Source organism: Raphanus sativus, chromosome 6 (assembly GCF_000801105.2).
Source record: "Raphanus sativus cultivar WK10039 chromosome 6, ASM80110v3, whole genome shotgun sequence".
Lineage (NCBI taxonomy): Eukaryota > Viridiplantae > Streptophyta > Magnoliopsida > Brassicales > Brassicaceae > Raphanus > Raphanus sativus.
The window spans coordinates 3,800,810-3,824,253 of record NC_079516.1 but is presented as its reverse complement, the minus strand read 5'-3'; the positions used below and the strand labels follow the sequence as shown (position 1 = coordinate 3,824,253).

Genomic DNA, 23,444 nt, shown 5'->3' with positions numbered 1-23,444 from the left:
TGATGGTTAACTCAGCTGGTTCTAGAAGAAAAACTCTCTGTCTGATGTATAATCAGTGGCGAAGCTAGTAAAGGAGTTGGGGGTGCATGTGCACCCATAATTTTATCAATATTAACAAATTTTGTATGTAAAAGTTATAGTTCTAGCTGGCTAAAATGGTTAAAGTCTTCATGTGCACCCATAGATATCCAAGGTTCGACACCTACTATACCATTTATTTTTCTTTTAACTAATGCACCCACTAAAAATAATTCCTAGCTTCGCCCCTGTGTATAATGTATTGCTAAGTTATACCAATGATTGATGAATATAATATGCAAGAGAAAGTAGTAGTGTGCAGGAGAAATGACAAATCTATGCATTGTAAATGTCATGTTTGGAAGTAAGTAGGAACACACCAAAGACGGAAGAAAATGAAGAGAAATCTGCCGTAGATAATATGGGCCTAAGTTCGTTAGGCCTTAGATCTATTCGATTGAGATTCAGTAGTGGGTCTCATCAGCTTTCTTATTGGGCCCAATGTTTGTATGCTGAATGCGGAGAAAGTCTTACGTTTTGGCTGGCTTGTGTTGATTCATGACTTTTGTGGGTGTGATATGAAAGAGAATAGATTCATCTTATAGAGGAATCCATGAAACAAAGTCTGCTTGAAAACTAAGCAAACTAAAATAAATACTTTCTTCTTCTTCTTTTTTCTTTTTTTCCAAAGCTGCATGATTCTTATTTGCTACGTATATCTACATATACATACTTAATTGATGAGCTAGCAGTTAAACATCAGCTTTGTTCCACTTGTATCTTTATCTAAAGTACACAACGCACACGAATCTTTTCATCGATATCATACAATTAACAAAAACAAATAAGATGCTTATGTTCCTTATTCCCACAATGCATGTGCATGCATCTATCTTCATGGAAGCTATTTTTTGAAGAAAAAAACAATTTCTTATTGTATGGAAATGTATAAGGCCACATGCGTCAATACATCAAATCAGGAGGACTTTGACATGCGAATTTGTACCTAATGGTGTTTTTAGACATGTGTGGATGTAAAATCCTCTGCATGGGTTACAACTTGAAAGCCTAGAACCCTATTGCATAATATAGTCTATAGATATATGCTTGTCTGCTTTTATTTATTTTTTTTAATATCAAAAAGTTTTATGTGTTAGTGCCAGTCCAGAATCAAAGTTTATACTGTAATTTGCAAAGACGTCGTGTGTTCTTTTTTCCTATCCCATATCTTTCATAAATACTAATATTCGCTTGTCCTGAATATTGCTTATTGGTTAAATCATGATGCAATCAAGGGATGAGAGGAGATCTGAGTCCCCATCAGGTTTAGTCCTCACCACCGATCCTAAGCCTCGCCTTCGCTGGACCGCTGAGCTTCATGAACGCTTCGTTGACGCCGTTACTCACCTTGGAGGCCCTGACAGTGCGTTTTCATCATCATCTTATCTTATATTGATTCATTTGTATATATATAGTATGGGGCGATAACTGTGATATATATCAACAGAGGCTACGCCGAAGACGATAATGAGAGTGATGGGCGTGAAAGGTCTTACACTTTACCATCTCAAGAGCCATCTCCAGGTCTCTCTACCATAATATTGCTTCCTACTCTATACACCATTGACCATTCCTACTTTATTCTTCTATAGTTTCCTCTTCTTTACAATTTTTTTTGTTAGTTTTGCCATAGTGTAAGATCAAAATATATAGTACTGGTTAATATAAATTAATATGTATATATGTGTTCAGAAGTTCAGACTTGGAAAGCAACCTCACAAGGACCATAGTCAGGGTCACTCCATAAATATTAGGGATACTAATAGAGGTGCGTACTATTCATTAGCCTTCTTGTTTAATTTGTATTGTTTATGACTGCACCATGAATGCCGTATATAATCTACATCGATTGATCATACATGCAGTTTCCATGTTGGATCTTCAGAGGAATGTTGTCTTCACTACTCCACACGTCATTGGTCACAATATGAACGAGTATGTGCTTTCCAATCCCGATCCGAAAATTGATTCAAATATATATAGACCTAAAATCTTATTATAATTATGATTGGTGATGAAGGATGCAAACTGAAGTGCAAAGAAGAATAGAGGAAGAGGTAGAGGTAGAAAGACAGGTGAATCAAAGGATAGAAGCACAAGGGAAATACATGGAGAGCATGCTAGTGAAAGCATGTGAAACACAAGAAGCAAGCCTTACCAAAGACTACTCTACTCTCTTTTTCGCCCCAAACACTATTTGCAACAACACATCACCCCTCACAATCCAATGGTTCGAGGATCAGTTTCCTTCTTCTTCCTCTATGGACTCTGCAATGCATCTCCCTGACATCAATTCCAACTTCTCCCTCCAAGATTCTCGGAGTTCCATCACCAAGAACCATACGGTTTGCCTCGGTTAAAGAATACTATATATAGGTCTAGCTATTTGTTACTCTAGCTTTGATGCGCACTTGGTGTATAAATGCGCAAACTTGCATGTAATAACTTCTGCCAAACATGAAGTAGATCTTCGTTATCCACTCTAATAAATGTGATGATGTGCAATAGATGGTGAAGTAGGCTGCCTGATTAATTTATCAATTCTTGTGTGTTTACTTGCAAACTGAAATATTAAAAAGACTTCTTTTCGTTCTAGTCACGGTTGTAGTCATTATCACCAACAATACTTACATTTTCATAACTTAATCTTAATCCACCCCCTCATAGTTCTGATGTTTTTCTTGCCAATATCCAGTCGCTGAAATGTTGATCGAAATACTATTATACTAAAAGCCCATTTATTGAATTTTGAAGCGGTAAGGTGAGATGGGCCTATCAGATCCCACCATAATAGGGTCAATAATATATATGAGTGTTTTGTGACAAATATGAGCCTGGTTAAGGCGAGGTTTATGTCGTAGTCTGAACTCTCAAAGTCTGTGGAAGTCTTGTGGATCTGAAACGGTCAACAAGAGGGATGTTTAACATAACTTACTTAAAGATAAGATTTAACGGTGGAGTATATGTGTTAGTATTTGTTTTCTCTTACACTTCACCAGCTTTCCAATCTCTTTTATTATATGTTGATTCTTCTCTTTTTTTAGTCACTTACATATATGTCACGTTTTATCGCAAATCGTTCGTCCCGTTTTTCTAAGAGTAACCTCTTTGATAAAAACTAATGAATATCTAGTTTAGAAAAATAATAATTTTAGAAGATCATTTTGTTAATTGAATCTTAGGTTAAAAATAAACTAATAAATGAGAAACAAATGGCATTTGAATTTTTCAGGAGTTCTCAAAGTTTCTATTTGAGAATTTCTTCTTACTTTCTCACTTCCTTTTCTATTTTTTTTTAAATTACTCTTGATATCTTTTTCTTATATACTTGCAATGGATATATGTTCTAAAATGATTCTCAATATAGTTTGCGAAGAAAACTACTCAGCACAAAACAAACCTCAAGAACTGTTGACGGTATGGTTTTTTTTTCTTATAAAACTGTTGACGGTATGTTTCATGTTAATAAACTTGTACGTCCAACTAAACATCTGGTACAAATTAACTAAGAAAAAGCTTAAACCAGGAAACACAAATTAACTTCCAGAAAGGAGATACGTATGGATAGAGAGAGCTTCTTAGTTACTACTCCGACAATCAAAATCACGTACGTGTTTTGTTAAAGCAGACTCATGAATCATGATTACCCAGTTTATTTATTAGGACCGATGACTTGTGTTACCAAATTAATACCAGAATGTCCTAACAATGGCCTATACTTCCTTTAATTTTTAATAGAAAATTACCAACTGGTCTATTCCATCAGCTTACCCACGGTTAGGGTTTACCAATAAAGAACAAACTATTTCATCAAAAGAAAGACAATAGTACGTTAAGACAAAGATTTTATAAATGTATAGTTAAATTATGTAGCTTCATTCAAACGAGGATTTTTACATGATATGGTAATTAACAGCGACGGATTTATATTATTATGTTAATTAACCGCTTTCTCCCCACCCATTAGAGTCTATTATTACATTTAACTTGACGGATTCAAACTAACGATTGCATTGTAGATCCATATTAAGCTTGACCCTTGCGTTGCTTACTTAAGCGGAAATGTTCTTTAGGATATCCAGCGATTGATATTTTCAATTCTCCAATTTCCTAGTAGTTGCGATTAGGTCGGAATATTTTGCAATCGTGTTCCCTACTTTACCTCCAATTTGAAACTAATATGTTAAGTAAATGAAACTTATTTACTGATAGCAATACTCTTCTTTTTTTTTTTGAACAACAGCAATACTCTTCATCATTCCAATTTTCAGACTACCAAAGTTAACGCATTTTCAATACGGCCTATATATACTGAAGTGAATGGATAACTCTAAAGTATGACAAGCGATAATTTGGATTCTTCACGTCGATGCGCATTAACTTTTAGTGTCCAAAGGTGCGTGGTGATGCATACAATTAGTCAAATATGAAAGGTCTAAAACCCAATGGTTATATACAACATAGCGTAATAATTATCAGATGTTAATATCATGTGTTTTATTCTAGTATTCTTCTTACCAATACATTTTGAAGTCTACTATTAACTCCGTATAATATACTCATTAGGGCGTGTCCTATATATAGTATTAAACCATTATTAAAGAAACACTTATAATTTACAGTATCCATGCAACGTATGACAATAATTAATCAGAAGTACAAGTTATATCAAGGATATATGGATGACTCTTTTTATCAAGGAAAGTGACGTGAACTGCTAATATCTCTAAACAGGCTTCCATTTGAAGACACGCAGAGCAGAAGAGAAACAATACAAGTTTGGTTAATCATATAAGATTAATTAACCGTAGAAAGGATATACTACTGATGAGGGAAAATTAATTAAATAGTGACATTTCGGTTTATTAACACCAAGAATCTTAGCTTGTATGTTGTATATATAAGTTAGGAAGATGAGAGGGGAGTGGGAAATGAAAAGAGATAAAATGGGACATCGATGTTGTGGGAAACACAAAGTGAATAGAGGGCTTTGGTCTCCTGAAGAAGACGAGAAGCTTCTTCGTTATATCACCACTCATGGTCATCCCAGTTGGAGTTCTGTTCCCAAGCTTGCCGGTTTTTATATCTTCTCTCTAACTCTTTTGACTACATTTTCATTCATTAATCAAACGATAATTGGTGTATGTACGAGGAATCATGAGTTTCCAACACAAAATCATTTAGCAATAAGTAGATTGATTCATGTTTTTAATATACTAGTTTTGAATTGGCGAACCTACGTTGCCCAAGATGGTAGCAAGTGCCCCATAAAAAATTAAAATTTGTTAAATACATCCAAATTTTAGTTATTTAATTTTTAGTAAATAACATTTTCTACCTATATTTTTAAAGTTCATATAGATTGCCCCACCAAAATATAATCTTACATTCGCGATTCTCTTCACATGTTTGATGTATGATTTATATTTTCTATGTTATAATGTATAACGTTTTGCTAATGAACACATATTAGAGATTTACTTTTTTAAAAATATTATTACAAATATAATTTAAAATTATTAAATTTAACTTAAATAAAAACAACAAAAATATAATTGGTTAAGGTAGAAGTTATCTAAACATGTGAAAAACATTTTATATCTGTGAAATGACAAAAATCGGTGGGAGTAACTGTATGTATGTATATATCTATATAGGATTGGAGCGATGTGGGAAGAGTTGCAGGTTAAGATGGATAAACTACTTGAGGCCTGATTTAAAGAGAGGTTCGTTTACCACGGAGGAAGAGCAGACTATCATCGATGTTCATCGTATTCTTGGTAACAAATGGGCTCAGATTGCTAAACACTTACCTGGACGCACTGACAATGAAGTCAAAAACTTCTGGAACTCATGCATCAAGAAGAAGCTTCTTTCTCAAGGCTTAGACCCTTCCACTCATAATCTGATGTCTTCACACAAAAGATCAGCTGCTTCTTCCTACAATAATATTCCTAAGTTAAGCAAGACGAAGTCGATCATGACTAACACTACTTTTGATCTATCAACCACTGCTTTCTCAATCACAAACATCAATCCTCACACTTCCACTAAACCAAACAGAGTTAAATCTCCTATCCGGACTCCAATCCCTTCTCAACCCATTATCCCTATCAGTGATACCATGTCAAGTCTTTTAGATGATGAGCATATGATTCCTAACTGGTCAGATGTTGATGGAATGGCACCAATCCACGAGGAATCTCCGATGTTTTCAAGTGAAAAGGCAGTAGTAGGAGTTGATGACGATGATCTCAACATGGACATTTTGTTTAATACGCCTTCTTCTACTACTTTGGATCATGATTTTGCTTCTATTTTTTCTTCTGCAATGTCCATCGATTTCAATCCTATGGATGATCTTGGTTGGACCTTTTAGTTTTACTCAGACTCTAATATACTCTAAGGTCCTCAAGTGTAAATAATTTATATGAATAATGTTTACTTGTTGTCACTAGTTTTGAAAGAAGTTGAGAATTTGCCAAAATCAGTTTGTCATTTCTCATTAGTCTTTCGTTTTCGTAGTCATTTTACATAAATTTGGGCTTTTAAAATCCAATTTCATTTATTTATATAAAGGCCCATATGAGGCAAGAGCAGATGCGCAGAGCAAGTTGTAATAATATGCCTAATGGGGAGGGAAGTATCAGATCAATACCAAGCCCTGTTCAAAACGTTGCCGCGTAGCCGCCTAGGCGGCCGCCTGGATGCTATTCGGTGGGTGGCCGTGGCGAGTTGGATCAAATCGGTGAATCCAGGCGTTGACCTACATTTGACCGCCTAATTCTCGTGTTGACCGCTTAATTCCCGCCTAATCCCGCGTTGACCGTCTAAGTTTTTTTTTTTTAAAGCTGAAATACGATTGATTATTTTTACTCATTATTGACAGATTTGTATAATTATTGATTACTAAATAGTTACAATTAGTTATCTAATCCAAAACAAATACATATATACTACATTAGGAATTTTCTCGTATCAAATATGCCCAAATCTAAATGTTCGATAAATTGAAAAGAAATCGTTTCAAAAAATTATCTAAAAAGTTATAATTATGTATAAGAACTTGTGTCATCATGTTTAAAATTAACTAAACATATTATAAATATATTAAATTGTATTTAAAACTAAGCCTCGCCTAATCTCCAAGTACTCTCCGATTTTTCGGTAACTCGCTAAGCCCGGACTCGCCGTCCGACTAGTGCCTAGCGTAGTTTTGAACAGGGATACCAAGAAACAGTGTGGCCTAATTAACTCAATTATATCTTCTTTTTGAACATTATCAATTTTATCTTTCATTGCTATATGATTGAAAAAACAAGGAATGTATTCGATGTATATACAAATTAATTCATTTGTACGTTTTTGTTTAATATTCATTTGTACGTATTCTCCAATGATACTGATCGTGCGGAAATAATTATGATAAGTTTTATTGAAACTTCGTCGAAGCGCGAAGGCAAAGACAAGAGGAACATGCCACAACGCTATGTAACCACATTACTCTAATTAACTTGATTATTGTACATGAAATAGCACAGCTGCAGAGGTGTTGAGAAAGTCTAGTGTGTTAGTTCGAGGAAAGTTTCACAAAATGACAAACAAAGTTTTATACGGTCCGCGTTATAAGTATTTGATTGGAAGGAATCAAAACTAAGGAAGCAAACATCTCATGGATTTAGAAACGATTGAGGAGCAACGGGAAAACGACACCGAGGCACAGAAGATGAATAATAAAGATATTTAGTTAGTGTTTACTATTTTAAAATGGATATATAGAAGATATGTTGAATCACATGGTCTGTCTCTTAAACTCTCTTATCTTATCTCCTTCATATACAGTAAACACTTTTAAAGGATGTGCCAATTCTTCTTTGAAAAAGTATGCCAATTCTTTTTTCCCTTTTTGTTCTGTTAGACTAGGGCTGGGCAAAAAATCCGAACCCGAAAAACCTAACCGAACCCGATCCGAAAAAGTAGCACCGAATCCGAACCGAAATTGATTAAATATCCGAACGGGTTCAAAATTTCGGTATTTAAAGAACCGAAACCGAACCCGATCCGAACCGAAATATTTTGGGTACCCGAATGTATCCGAAATAAATTTATATATTTAAATATAAGCATTACTTTTATATATAATGTATATTAAAAATATTAAAAATATATAAGATACCTTTAAGTTTTTCAGAATACTCGGAAAATATATGCAAATAGTGAAAAGTAAATGTTTAAAATAGCTAAAATATACTGAAAATACCAAAATAATTAAATATCTATTGATTTTTTATCCAAATATTCAAAGAAAACCAATTTATATGTTAAATTAAGGTATTTTGACATATATGTTATGAAAATTTATATGTAATATATTATCTTTCTTATAGATTTTGAAATTTAAAGTATATAATGAATTTTGAAAATTTGAAAACATTTTAAATGGGTTATCCGAACCCGAACCGAACCCGCAAAGATCCGAACCGAATCCGAACCGAAATTTAAAAATATTCGAATGGGGCTGAAATCTTTGACTCCGAAAATCCGAAACCCGAATGGACTGAACCGAAACCCGAATGGGTACCCGAACGCCCAGCCCTATGTTAGACCATCATTATTGATGTTCCTTAACAAAGCCCTTATAAAAGAAAATGTGGGAATCAAAGAGGAAAGAGAAGGGAAAAAACTCTTATTTAAAGGTTAGTTCTTACTTTCTACTGAACAAAAAAAAACAAAAAATTCTTAGTTAAGGAACAAAGTCAGTCCCTGTAACAATGATGCCCTAAGTTTTGTAAACTGCAATGCACAAAAACAAATACAGAATATTACATGAACAGATAGAAGGATCCAGTGACAAACAATTTCACACTTTTTTTTTTGCTTAACTCAAATTCCACACTCGAAGAGTCGCTGAATACAATATTTTTTTATAAAATATTTAGTAAATTTATATTAGAAAACAACTATTTAACAAAATATGCTATGAAAAAAGTTAAAAATCAAATTGACAAAGAAAAAAAGATATGTATTTAAAGCGTGTGACAAAAAGAAAAAATCATGAATAAAGGACGGAAGCCGAAAATAATACAGGAAAGATTATTGAAGTACCAAAAGAAAAAGTAAACAGAAATAGTTAGGGGAAGACTTAAAGGTCAGTAGGTCACATGTGATTTGATGGCATCACTGCATCAAATTATCTGCACATGCAGTGCCTCTAACTATTTTCTATATTCCCTATCTTTGTTGTTGCTTCTTGTAATTTGATTCTTTGATAATTCACACGGTTTTGATTTTAGAATAATGTTCCAATGGGTAAAATGTGTACATACAGTGAAACCTCTATAAATTAATAATGCTGAGATTTTAAAATTTTATTAATTTATAGAGATATTAATTTACAAAAAAAAATTATTTAGATTTCTTATTTTAAGATAAGAAAAATACATAATATTAGTATTTAGACATTATTGTTATTTTTCTGAAATTTTACATTCATATTAATGTTATTATATTATATGGTGTATATAATATATATTTCATAAAACTTAAATAAGGTTTTCGATATAATATTACTAAATATCATCCAAAAATATATTAAGTGATAAAAAATATAAAGATAATTCCATTGTGAATATAAAACAAACAATGTAATAATAGGTTCTTATTTATATAAAAAATATATATATTATTAATTTATAATTTTAATGAGACCATATATTCACATAGAGTTTTCTTAAAAATTATTATCTTATTATTTTATCAATTTATGTCAAATTTTGAATCGGTCCAAATTGGGACCGGTGAAATTTATTAATTTATAAAAATTATTAATTTATGGAGTTTTAATTTATAGAGGTTCTATTGTATTATTACCCTTAGTTAGAGTCACTTTTCAACTCTATATATCTCCCTTGTTATATATATATATATATATATATAGGTAGACAATCACTTGCTCTTCTCTATTCCATCACCATCATTTAATCTCAACACTACTCTCTTCTTTCATCCGTCACCGTAAGAACATGAGCAGAACGGAGACAGTGGGCTTGACCAGAGGACGAATGTTGCAGTCAAGTAGTTGCAATCGCCTTATGAACTGTTCTGAGTCCTTCAAGAGGGACAGTGTGATTAGCAACGGTGGTTCAGCTAAAGTGAGGGGAAGCTTGGAGCGCAAGAAATCAAAGAGTTTTAAGGAAGGAGAAAGCTATCCTTCTTGTCTCATAACGGAGGCTCCTGGGAGTATAGCCGCCGTGAGGAGGGAGCAAGTGGCTGCACAGCAAGCCCTAAGGAGACTGAAGATTGCTCATTATGGCAGATCCAAATCAACCCTAACTAATTTCAACTCATCCAAAGTTGTCCCTCTTATTCACCCTCAACCTCATCCTCAAAGATGCAGCTTCCTTACCCCTACTTCTGGTATATAGTCCTTCCCTTTTTTTCCTTTTACTTGTTCTTTTTAAATTTGCAATTTTCTAATCTCTCTTCAATCTTCTGATTTTTTTTTTGTGTTATTTCCTCAGATCCTGTTTACGTTGCCTACCATGATGAAGAATGGGGAGTCCCTGTCCATGATGACAAGTGCGTTACATAATGTCCTCTTTCTCGCAATTCTTAATTACTATCACTTATAGTTTTTTTCATAGTTACCATCAAAATTCTATAGTTGAATAAAAATACCACTAATTTTAGGTTTAAAATGTATTCTAAGAACTAGGAAGACTCCTAAATGATTTCGTAACCTACTAAAATCTTAGGAACACTTCTTAAGCCTATATTCTTTGAAAGAGCCAAAAGTGATTAGAGTTTTTTTTTAATATCTTATTTATGTTTAAAAAAGTCATTTTGGTCAGACAATAAACAAATTATCTTAACTTCAGGACTTTGTTCGAGCTGCTAACCCTCAGTGGCGCACAAGTAGGTTCTGACTGGACGTCAACCTTGAGAAAACGCCATGACTTTAAGAAGGCGTTTATGGAGTTTGAGGCAGAAGCGGTTGCCAAACTTAACGAGAAAGAGATGAATGCAATAAGCATCGAATACAAAATAGAGATGAGTAAAGTGAGAGGTGTTGTAGAGAATGCTACAAAGATCATAGAGGTCAAGAAAACGTTCGGGTCACTAGAGAGATACCTTTGGGGTTTTGTGAACAACAAGCCTATCTCCACGAACTACAAGCTAGGCCACAAGATTCCTGTCAAGACATCGAAGTCGGAGAGCATAAGCAAAGACATGGTCCGTCGTGGCTTCCGGTTCGTGGGTCCCACTGTTGTTCACTCCTTCATGCAAGCCGCTGGTTTAACCAATGACCACTTGCTCACTTGTTACCGTCACATTCCTTGCACTCTCCTCACTACTAATCCTTAATTTTTGTTTTTATTTTCTATTTCTTTACTTAATTGAAAGTGTTTTTTTAACTTTCGTATGATTTGTGCACAACAAATGTAGGTGTAGAAAAAAATGGTTGAATGTTCTTTTAATTTGGCAATGTAAGATAATCCAGCTGGTTAAATTTGTTTTTTTTTCTTTTGCTTCTGTGTGAGTTTTTTTTTTCCTAATCACATGTATAAGGTTTTTCTCATGTATGTGTCGTGTGACAGTTTGAAATAGTAATTGGTTTTCATTGATGTTACAAAAAAAATTGTTTTTATTGAATTCAGCTTATCTTGCATCAAAAACTGAATATCCTCTTGGTTCATGATATCTATCTTTAGTGTTTTTAAATTTGTCTTCAAAGAATAGTAGTATCATCTTTCAAAAAAAAAGTATAGTAGTATAACTTTGATGATTGATTTTCGTAGAAGCAAAAAGCATATTATCATGTTCATATAGCATGTGATGCTTCTCTGTCACCAATAATGATTGGATCACTTTAGTGGATGCCATGATGGGATTGTTCATTGCCCATAATCTGTTTTTCCCCAACTCCAAGTTTAACTTCTTTTTATTCTTTTCCAAGTAGTCAAGTACCAACAACGCTCCTCCTTCACTCTCTGTTTAAATATCATCATGGAACATCGAGATTTTTCAAAGTTTTAGTGGAAGATGTGTACGTTAATTCAGGGATGTGTTACTTTGGTATAAAACCGAGTAAGATCTACAAGTTTTCTTTATGTTCCATAAGTGAATGCAGAAAAAAAGGAAAAAAAAGATCAAATCCACACAGTAATAAGGCTAGCCTTTCTCCAGCTTCTGCCACATAGGATTTTTAGAATCATGTGGAGCAGCCATGTCATTAAATGAAAAAACATTGAGAACCATTCATAACATTCCGTCTTTCCACGTCACTTTTAAAGTCTCCCTTCATTTGTCTCCTTCGGTCTCTCTCTTCCGGCGAACGATTTGATCTCTCCATACTCTTTCGCTTTGAAATCGATCGAACTTTCTATAACTTTTTCTCTTTGAATTCGATCAACTATCTAACTCTTTTGGTTTGAAATGGAACGTGGATTGGGAAGAAGACAACAAAGAAAGAGACCGAAGGATGAAGAACTTCAAACCCTAAAGCCCTCTTTTCTCCGGCGAGGATGGGGAAGAAGACAACCGCTAAAGAACTTCAAACCCAATCAGGGATTTCCACCGCTCTCTTCTCCGGCTAGGTGGCTGAGGCCGGCGAAAGTTCAAGCTTCCCAAGTCTCTTCTCAGTTAACAAGCCTTTCCGGCGAACGAAGAGGTAAATGCCTTACTTTTCTTTTGTTGTTATCACCTTCTAACGGTTACAAGAAGCTGTATGCTTTGCTTTCGATACTTCCTTCCTCGCCTTAACATGGGGTGTCTATACTGACGCATGTACCTTGATAAAGCAGCTACTCAGAAGAAGAATCCAAAGCCGAAGACTTTTCCAATTCCTGGAGACTATGCACAATTACTCAAGTTGAAGAACTCAAGATTCTGATATGAATGTTCCCAATATAGGCTTCTGGGATCATCTTCTCAGCCGTATACGCACAAATGTCCACAATGTTTGTTCAAGAAGGCAGAGCCATGGACTGCAAAATAGGATCTTTCCAGCTTCCTCCAGCAGCGCTCGGGACGTTTGACACAGGGGTTCCACTGTACGACAGGTTCCTCGTCCCTTTAGCTAGGCGGTTCATTGGAGTAGACAAATGATTCACTGAGATACAAAGAATGGGGATAGGTCTGTTCGTCTCTGTTCTCTGTATGGCAGCTGCAGCCATTGTTGAAATCATCCGTCTTCACTTAGCCAAGGAAGATCAGTTTCTCATATTTTTTGCAGACGGACTATCGTTCACAACCACCCCGAGATGTGTGCGTTAGACTGGTGAAGATCTGCAAGCTGCAGCTACTGATGTGATGATGATAGTCAGAGGTAGTAGGATTGATTGCTTGATAAGGTATGATTTCCCTTTTTGATCTCTTTAAGTTTATAAGCCACAGCCATGTCAGTTTCTTAAAAATAATGGTGATTTTAAAATAATGCAAGATGTGATCTGGTTGCGTCTATGGATGGTGTTGGTTTGATAGAGGAGGAGCATCAAGTCCTGATCCAAGAGAGATTTCATATACGGTTCCGATCATATGGCACAGATTTTGCCTCAAAGTGAAATCAAAGATGCGTTATATTTATTTAGTAATGTTTAATTAACTTCTGTGTATAAAGAAATTATAGGTTTTTCTGGAATTGATCTCAGCTACTGCTTGCATTATATTTGATCATGACTCAGCTTCCGCTTGAATTAGATAAGAGTGACCAGCTGGACGTTTTTTTGGAGATTTTTCTCAAAAAAGTTTGTCTTTTGCCAAAGCTTCTGACTTTCTTCAACAGATTCAAACAAAGAGTCGAGTTTTCTTTTGGTATTTGATGCGTCAATTTTAAGTTTGATTCAGTGGAATAGTTATTGGCATTGTTTAGGCTTTGTTGCATGTAGCTTATTGTAAGTTTATATATTTTTATTGAAGGGGTTGAAAGGATGACACACAGTGGTAAAGATGAAACTATAGCATTTCAATGTGCCAGTGCTATGGTTGAGATCAATATAATGCCGTATAAGATCAATTGACAGAACAGTTGAACCCATGTTCTATCATCATGGTTGCATACATGAATGTTGACAGTCTAGATATGTTTGTTCCTTTTCCATGCAATATAACTCTGGAGACCAAATTGAGAAGGCTAAGATATACCTTTTTATTTTATTTTGCAGATCTCTAGATCCATAAGAGACGTGTATTTCTAGAAGGCGTTGTTCAAGAGGAAACTATTGACAAAAAGTATAAGCTCTGTGAGACAATAAAAAGGCCAATCTTGGATAAGAACCATCGATAACAGAGCATGAGCTCCAACCACAAGATCAGTTTCTCATATTTGCTTCAGACAGACCATGGGAACATCTGACCTACAAAGAAGTTGTTGACATCGTTCAGAACCATTCACGGAATGTGTGCGTTAGACCCATTTTCCCCAAGTAAACATTACAGAACCAAATATTGAGTCTGACATATGATGTGAATGAACACAAGGGATAGATGTAGACTGGTGAAGATGGCCCTGCGAGCTGCAGCAAAAAAGAGAGAAATGATATCTACTGATGTGAAGAAGATAGAGAGAGGCGTGAGAAGGCATTTGCATGATGACATCATTGTGGTAGTCATCTTACTTCGTACCAATGTTGTGAGCTCTGCCAAAGGACCCTCCCTTTCTATGGTAGTCACTGTGGCAGTCATCTTCCTTGATACTTCCTCTTTTTAGATTCCCATCTTTTGTAGCTACGTATATGCAATTTGTCACTCTTTGTAAGTATAAGACAGAATGATATAATTGTAACTGACTTTCGGAACTTTCCAGTGTAGGTCCTGTTACAATTGCTGATCATATTTCTGTAAAGACCATGGTATCCTTTATTGATTTTGTAATATACTAAACAACAAAAAGAACATGGTTATATGTTTTAGCTCTTCTGGAAGAGCAGCTAGCTCCGTAGCATTGTTTGCTTAATAAAGTATGTTTCTCTCATGATCTATTTAAGTTTTGAAACCACAGCCATGTCGGTTCCTTAAAAGTTTTATGATTTTAAAATAGACATAATAGACAGTATAGAAAAGAAATACATAAGTTAATAAAATGTGTTGCATTATGTATTAATATAGATTAAAGCAAATGTTTGCATAAAAACCTACATGATAACTGTGCCTAATCGAAATTTACACAAAATTCATATAATCAATTAGTCGAACAACGCATTCATCACCTACCTCAATTTGAGAGAGCAGTATCTCATAACCACGGTATTCCCTTACACTCAGCTTTAGAAAAAAACAGCTTGTCGTCTTAAGTCTCTTGCGCATGTGGGAAGCAAGGAATTTCAAACTCAATGGATCTCTCATGAGTCTTTGATATGCAACAATTATATTCAAAAGACAATAATTAGAGTTGCAAGGTATGCTCTCTCTTACATCATATTTACATTAGTATTTAAAAAACGTATTTAGCTTTCTGAGTATTATTTATCTATCAACAGGTTCAAAGAAGAATTAATAGTTGAACATGGTGATAGAACAACAACGTTCGTCTTATTTGACCGGGATGTAAAAAGATTACACACACCACAACTGAAGAAATAACTGTATCAGAGGTTAGTTCTTATATATTATAATTAACAATTCATTATTCATTCATTCACATATTTAGTTGATCCATATATGGTTGTATCACTACAGGAAAAATAAGAAGGTAACAACCACTCGAATCAACATAATTGGAAAGACAATGGACTTTCCAAGTCAAGACTGCGGAGTACAACTTCCAAGCTTCTTTCCAAATTTTTACGGTGACCCAAATTAACAAAGAAAATTCATTCATTCAACCAAAAGATGATACCATGAAAGCAAAGATAATATTTTGCCTAAACTCATCTTTCCACAATATATAATGACAGTAATATTAATTTGATATTTTTTAAAACTATAGGATATAACAACCAAAGAAAATGAACCAGAGATGGATCAGGGATGGTAACATCAAAACAGAAGATATAGAAGCTCTTCCTATTTTCCAGACTTCAAGTTTTGGTTGTGAAACTGGGCAGGAAGGAAAATACGAAACAAAAGATTAAGATGCACAGAAGCAAGCTACGGATGATGTTATAATGATAATGAGACCAATAAGAGACGGATCATTTGGCCATCGCTTAAGAACTTATATCTATATCATGGTCATATGTTGAAACACATCTCTATCTCTTTTGTTTTGGCTTTTTCTTTTTTAAAAAATATTTTGGAATTATACATTATCATTATTAATAATTTTCTGAGTTTCTATTAATATTTATTAGAAAATGATTTTAACGTTATATGACATTGAATTTTGGTATTTAAATTTCTCACAAAGAAAAAGAAAAACCTTTTTCACTTATACAGTACTTTTGATCTACACAACCTATTTTGTTTGTATACTAACCAAGCAAATATTAAACAGGATAAAAAAATCAACGTAAATTACATTAATATGACGGTGAAAATCACACAAAATTATATGTGTAGCCATTAGGCCCTTTTTATTATTTGCTCGGTTCAAGTCCCAAACTATATTTCACCCTAGATGTCACCCAATAATTAATTGGAAGTACGAAAATATTTGACAAGTATAATTAGTTTGATATAGGCTATTTGTATATAAAACCAAGCACATGCAAAAACCAAAGAGTTGCATAAAACTGAAACATTTTAACAAAAAGAATCAGCATGATAAAAATCCCGCAGCGTAGCGCGGGTAATTACCTAGTATGCTTTAAGAAGAGAGCACATGTGACTGAAACAGCGATGCATGAGATTCCTACTTTCGTAACTCGTCAACACATAAATAAAGACTTATTAGCTAATAGAGTTATGGGCCCAATCTAATTACAGCTAAACCCATTTCATCTGCCCCCTTCATTAGGCCCGTAATGACGAATCTACAAAGGCAGTGGATGATGCAATGTAAAAATCTATAAGATGATCAACAGAAGTGCACTAGATTAATACTGATAACAAGTGCCATATGTTGCCAACTTTTATAACGAACATGTTTATATATTCACTAACAATCAACAAACAATAACGGCCAATTAAGTCAAAAGTAATAAACACACAAGAAAATTTGACAGCTAAAGACAGGTAGAAGGAGCAAAAGTCAAAGTTGAGGTCACAAGATCAAACTCCCACAAATAATTCTGCTGCATTATATTCCCAATGACATTTGTCGCCGGTTCTCCCGCCGACACAAACCCTAAACACTTGACTCCTGGCGCAGCATCTATTAGGTAGCTTCTACGATGCGGCTCAAAACGCGCACCACCCTTGAAATGAAACATCAACTGCGGTAGCTTACTCTCGTTGAACCCTGACGTGGTATCAAAACAATACTCTATTGGCAAACCTTCTGGTCTGACTCTCTTCAAACCAACAAGGTAACGCTCAAGCCCTGAGACCACAGCTTTGTACGCGGTGTCAGCCAAAAACGTGAGGCTTGTTCCTGAATCCAAGATAGTCCCACCACCTTGTGTTGCGTCCCATAATTGCGTGGGGATGTCGAGCATGGTCTCTCCTAGGGAGAGTCCAATGATGTTGACGGCGTAGAAGGGAGGGATGACTTTGAGATCAAGCGGAGTGGTTCGTGTGGCGTTGAGTTTAGTGGCCGAGGAGGAGGAGGAGGCAGAGCCGAAGATGAGATAGTTGGAGACGTTTTTGTTGGAGAGATGGTCAACGAGGCAGTAGGAAAACTTGCCTCCAAAGACATTAGTAGCTTTTGAAGTGAAAGAGTAATCACTCAAGGCTAGACCAAGCACTCCATCGGCTCCACGAAAGCTATCTCCACTGAAGGAGTTAGTGCAGCCTACGAGTACACCGGGGAGTCTAGCAACGCGACCATTGGTGAGGCGAATTGTGAATGTCTCCTTTCCGAACACGCCTTGTGCTGCTGACCCATCGACGTATCTGTTTCCACACGATCAAACTTAGTGTAAGTAAGAACGCATAAACATTGATTATTAACGAGTTAGTTACAAAAAAAAAGAGAGTGTAGAATTTATGTATCGTTCAGACGGCAAACCTAACTCACAAGTCACGCAATAAGTGACATTTATGTATTTGTGATGAATTGTAGCTCAAGACACATTTAATATCATCACCCCCTTCTCCTTGCATCTAAATCTATGGCTCCCCACCCACAAGTTCTCTAAATGCTGGTTTTCATATTCAATGTTGTTTTAGTCTTTAAATTTTGTTTTATTATATTCTTAATGTACATATTAAAACAAAAAAAGTTCAGGTTTTATCCTTATTTTAATTCATTATTTAACAAACTCAAAAATACAATGTTTTAAATAAGAATAAAACAGAAGATTTAATCAAAAATTTTAAATGACACTAATTATGAAAGAGAGAAAATAGTTGAAAAGGAAAAAGACAATAATATTGTGATATGGTTGTCTATCGGAACTTTTTGGTCCCGGACAAAATTGGTTTAGCCCATTTGAACCCGCTTCTTATATGGCATGTTCAAGACCAATCCATTATGTTTTGGACGCTGACCACTTACCTCTACTTACATACCTAATGGTCACAAGAAAGATAGGTCACTCTCCTTGTCTCATTGATGACCACCCAACTTTCTCTAAATATCTTCTCTCCAAACACAAACACACACACACAATCCCTCAAAGAGTAAGTTGTGTTCCTAATAATGTCTTTTAAATTAAGTTCCACCATCAGCATCACTTCCTCTTTAGTATATGATCCTTAATCAACTCCTAATTAAACTCTACCTAATCACATTTACCTACTGTTGGATATCGATAATGCAACCACCACCATCAAGAGAGATTGTTAATATTAATTAAGTACCTGTAATCGTATGAGCATGGAGTTGAAGGTGTAGGGCAGCTAGAGAGGGAGAAGAGATTCATCAGATCAACTTTACAAGTCTGAGTCAAGCATCCGATTTTGCTGAAACTCGAAGACTCCTCTGCTCTGAACACTCGACGGTTCTCTGTTTTTCCTCTCCCACGGAACCTGCAGTTCACCCACGTGAGCTCGCTCCCTGTGTCCACCACCACTCTGAACCTCTTCGCCGGGGTACCGACTCTGATCTCTGCGAAATACTGCGCCGCTCCGTAGTCGAAACCTGATCTCAACGTTAGCCTCGCTCCACCGTTTGTTGTTGTTGTTGTTGTCCGTTTATGAGAAATGAGGCTGTGGCGTTTCTGGTCCGAGCCGATAATGTCTTCAATGCGACGGAAAGAGGTCGGGAAGAGAGTGTCCCTGTGTGTCATCTCGAGACGCATCACCGTGGAATCTGCGGCGGAGATTAGGAGTGTCGTGAGGAGGCACAAGAGAGCTGCTCTCGTTGTCTTCATTTTGGTCCTCTCGTTGTGGGTCTCTGTTTCTAAAACAGAGTATATATATACATTGAGGAAGAGTTGAAAACAAACGCCTTTCTCTCTCTCTCTCTCTTTTTTCATTTATCATTTTACAACAATTTCTAATAAAATTTAAGCAAAAAAAAAACAACTTCTAATAAAACCCTAAAAATTATTATTTAGTTTTCTTATACTTGCAAAGAAAAAAGTTTCATTGAGAATTTATTTGATACATTTTTATTACTATCCAATAATAAACAACTAAAGAACCAAAAATCCGACAGTCAGAAACCAAAAAATATTTGAGAAACTATAAGAAAATTTTCCTTTTGATTTTTAGATATTTTAGTTTTATTAATTTTCCTTTTACTTATTTATAACGATTAATCAATTTAATCTGGCCTAGTTTGACTAGTTGGTTATTAAAAAAAACGTTTATCAACTTTACTCATGGAGATTATTATAAAATTTATGTTAAATTATTATAATTCTAAGAGAATAAATAAGGGCTAATTTCATTATCGGTTTCTCTTTCTTTTGCCATTTATTGTCTCAAATTCAACAATAAAAATAAAATAAAGGTTAGAAACTCGGGAAGTTTTGTTACTGGTCAACAATGACATAATTTTTTTGAAGTACTATCAACAATGACAGAAATAATAAAGTTTATATAAAATTATATTGTTGTTCACTTATTTAATGACAAAATTATTTAACAAATACTCCAATATTTTATGTTAAAATTTCGAGTTTACATTACATTTATGCCAAAATTTACATTTCGAGATTTTAAAAAGAAAACGATGAAGAACATTGAAGGAAGGTTACCACTTATTTTATGACACAATTGTTTAACAAATCCTCCAATATTTTACGTTACAATTTCAAGTTGAAGTTACATTAACGCGAGAGCAGGTTTTACTTTTTCATTAAAGGTGAATGCATCTAAATTTACATTTTGAGATTTTGAAGAAAAAGAACAAACAAAATCAAGGACTTTAAAGAAGGGTTAGTACTACTGGTTAAAACCTGCGTTTGTTTCCGACAGATGAAACAGTTTCTAGTTAATTATGAGTCTACATAAGCGTAGGCCAAGAAACCGAAGGTAACAACAATTCAAAGGTAATTAAGTGTAACACTAACAACAAAACAAAAACAACAAAACAAAAACAAAATATCGTTGGATATGATTCATGATTGGCCAATTGGGGTTAGGTATACGATATATTTGAATGGAGGATATACGTGAGGAGAAGATGCTAGCTAGGGACAGAGAGTCAAAGTCACAAGGGCAAGAGAAAATTTCCAGTTGTCGTAGAGTCGTTGGTTAGCTGTTGCACTCTTGGATTCTTTTAGAAATCATATAGATTTTATATTAGTTTGTAGAAAAATAAATAAACTTTTTTATTCGTCTGTTCAGATTTCAAACTAAAAAAACTGTATTAAAACTTGAAGAAAACATAAGAAACATATATTGGATTATCCAAATCGAGAGAGAGATGCGTGTACACTGTGATACGTTGAACTCCAATCCACGCCACCGTACTGTTTAATCATTGTCCAATTTATTTTCAGTTATGGTATTTGACATTTGTTCATCAACTAATATCATAACAAGACAAAGACAATGGTATAATATTTTATATATGGTGGTAAAAGAGAACTTTCCATCAGTCATGGATTTTTACTAGGAACTAAATTGTTATTGTCTTACAAACAGCTTTTTTACTTAAAATTCTAAAACTCGGATATTTGTCGGGAGCAATGAATTTGGATTTCGGTCTACACAGGTTATAAGTATATCAAAAAAGCTGTGCAATTTGTTTATTGTGTTAGTATTGGTATCACCGAATGTCTTATTTGAGATTATAAAAGTTATAAAGCGATAGATAGTAGAAATCCTAACTGCTCAGAAATTATGTAACGAACGACAATGACAATGGAGGAAAGGAGATAAATTCAAACTGCCAGTTTGCACCGAATAATTGTATACAATAACAACAGTCTTAAGGTGACGACAAGAAAAATAATTTATTAACAACCCTAAAGACTTCATGCACGGCCTCACGCTGCTACTTGCATTATCTTAATCTATATAGCTAGGCTTCATCTATAACAATTAGAGAAAAATGTATAATGTACGCGTTTTGCTTCTTAGACTTAGTTATTGTAAAACGTATAAGATGTATCCACGACAAAACTCTATATAAATATTAGATATGTATAATGTAAATATTTACTAAAGGGACGTATATATAGACTAGCTGTTAACTTATGTCAAATGGAAGTCGAGTCAGTGGCGGATCTAATTATTAAAATATGTAAAATATTATATTCTTACAATTAAAATGTTTCAAAATTTATCTTATTTTTTGACAAACAACATATTTTTACTAAGAATATAAATAATAAATTTATTTATGAATAATGCAAAATATTTACAAAATAAGAATGCATTAACTTTAGAACATATACATTGTCAGTGTTGATACATGTTATATTTATATTAACAAAAAGCTAAGAAAATATATAGGAAGCTACGTGCTTCTCTACAAAAACTGAAAAAACATAGATTCTGATTTTTCACTTAAAAATTAATGTAGCATGTAAAAAACTAGTTTTATAGGAAATATCTTTTGCTAAAATCTTGATTGGCTATAGAAAGAGTTTTTGTTTCCCTTAGGGAATCCATTTTGTAGAAATCTTGATTGGCTAAGAAAATGGTTTTTGAAAAACAAAAACCAAAAACCATTTTAAAAACTGGAAACAACCAACACCTAGATTCATTATAAAGTTTTGCTAGGCAGAGACTAAATAATATTTCAGCCGTGGCATGAAAGTAACAAGATATTCTGATTATCGGGAGTATGATCTTTTACCCATTCATGCTTTTGTGCGTTTTAAATCTAATATTGATTTGGTCCGTACATCACGGAAGAGTTTACTCTAAATTAAACTAATCTACAAGAAAAGGATGGTTTGGAGAGATCTGGAAAACTGCAAACATGGGTTAATCAAGTTCATTTCCTTTTGGCTGAAAGAATATGGTCTCACATACAGCCATCATAGCATGTTTTATTCACATAAGTTCGGACCAGCTGCTAGAATCAACGTCCCAAATTGTTATGAAACCAATCAGTTTGTTACGACGTCGACATTTATATAGCAAAAGAAAAACACACATACATGTATATATACAATTTTGTTTGAACTTATGTAATCGATCACTGACATATAGTAAATTTGGTAGTTCAAAAACTTATACAAAACCAGCTAAATTCTATTAAATCCATAAGAAAGAAAAGACAGTGAAGGTTCTACCATTCGTACGACATGAATTAACAACCAGATGTAATCATAAAGTTTGCTAGAGTAAATAATATTTCAGTCGTTGTAAATGGGCCGCGTTTTGATCTGTATATATGCCTGGACTATGTACACACGTAAGAAGAAGAATGACCGTATTTTATACTCATACCTGTACAAATTAAGAGTGTACGTGCCGTATAATATAAACGTTTGGTACAAGGAAAGAGGAGATGGTGTGTACATTGCAATGCTATCATGACATCATCCATCCATACCCCGCCATTTGCTTAATTTACGGATCATACATATCCAACTTACTTATAATTGATTTTTGTATTTATCTGACCTTTTTCTTTGTTTATCTGACTTCTATTCACAAATACAACTCTTAGGGCATCCTCGTTAGCGAGGAGAGACGTTCACAGGTAATATTTTTGATTTTTTTTTTTGTTTTCTGTTTTACTAAAAAAAAAATTAATAATCATACCAATCGCGGACTGCCACGTGTCGTGAAACCCGCAGAATAGTGATGAATCAGGTTTACTAGGACGATTTCACGCGGCACGGATTCACCAGAATTGAATTATTTTAATATTTTATTTTTTTGAAAAGCGTGTGAACTCTTCCTTTGATACTCTAATGAAGATGGCCTTTTTTTCCCTTGTTACTACTCCTCATCTTTTAATTTGACAAAACGGTCAA

General features: G+C 34.3%; 4 protein-coding genes across 4 annotated transcripts; 3 read left to right on the top strand and 1 right to left on the bottom strand.

Moving 5' to 3' along the window:
• Positions 1 to 963: 963 nt before the first annotated feature.
• Positions 964 to 2,585, top strand: LOC108810095 (myb family transcription factor PHL12). Its single transcript, XM_018582226.2, has 5 exons — positions 964 to 1,441; positions 1,526 to 1,602; positions 1,771 to 1,846; positions 1,944 to 2,013; positions 2,099 to 2,585. The coding sequence occupies exons 1-5, from the start codon at positions 1,300 to 1,302 to the stop codon at positions 2,436 to 2,438; spliced, it is 705 nt and encodes a 234-aa protein (XP_018437728.1). The 5' UTR covers positions 964 to 1,299; the 3' UTR covers positions 2,439 to 2,585.
• Positions 2,586 to 4,879: 2,294 nt separating this feature from the next.
• LOC108809544 (transcription repressor MYB6-like) lies at positions 4,880 to 6,525 on the top strand. Its single transcript, XM_018581682.2, has 2 exons — positions 4,880 to 5,154; positions 5,736 to 6,525. The coding sequence occupies exons 1-2, from the start codon at positions 4,992 to 4,994 to the stop codon at positions 6,455 to 6,457; spliced, it is 885 nt and encodes a 294-aa protein (XP_018437184.1). The 5' UTR covers positions 4,880 to 4,991; the 3' UTR covers positions 6,458 to 6,525.
• A 3,493-nt stretch (positions 6,526 to 10,018) lies between these two features.
• On the top strand, positions 10,019 to 11,606 carry LOC130495935 (uncharacterized). The gene is made up of 3 exons (XM_056987576.1): positions 10,019 to 10,494; positions 10,599 to 10,656; positions 10,956 to 11,606. The coding sequence occupies exons 1-3, from the start codon at positions 10,101 to 10,103 to the stop codon at positions 11,440 to 11,442; spliced, it is 939 nt and encodes a 312-aa protein (XP_056843556.1). The 5' UTR covers positions 10,019 to 10,100; the 3' UTR covers positions 11,443 to 11,606.
• Positions 11,607 to 17,055: 5,449 nt separating this feature from the next.
• Positions 17,056 to 19,512, bottom strand: LOC130497085 (aspartic proteinase NANA, chloroplast-like). Its single transcript, XM_056989999.1, has 2 exons — positions 18,919 to 19,512; positions 17,056 to 18,009 (listed from the first exon to the last, which is right to left on the bottom strand). The coding sequence occupies exons 1-2, from the start codon at positions 19,428 to 19,430 to the stop codon at positions 17,181 to 17,183; spliced, it is 1,341 nt and encodes a 446-aa protein (XP_056845979.1). The 5' UTR covers positions 19,431 to 19,512; the 3' UTR covers positions 17,056 to 17,180.
• Positions 19,513 to 23,444: the final 3,932 nt, after the last annotated feature.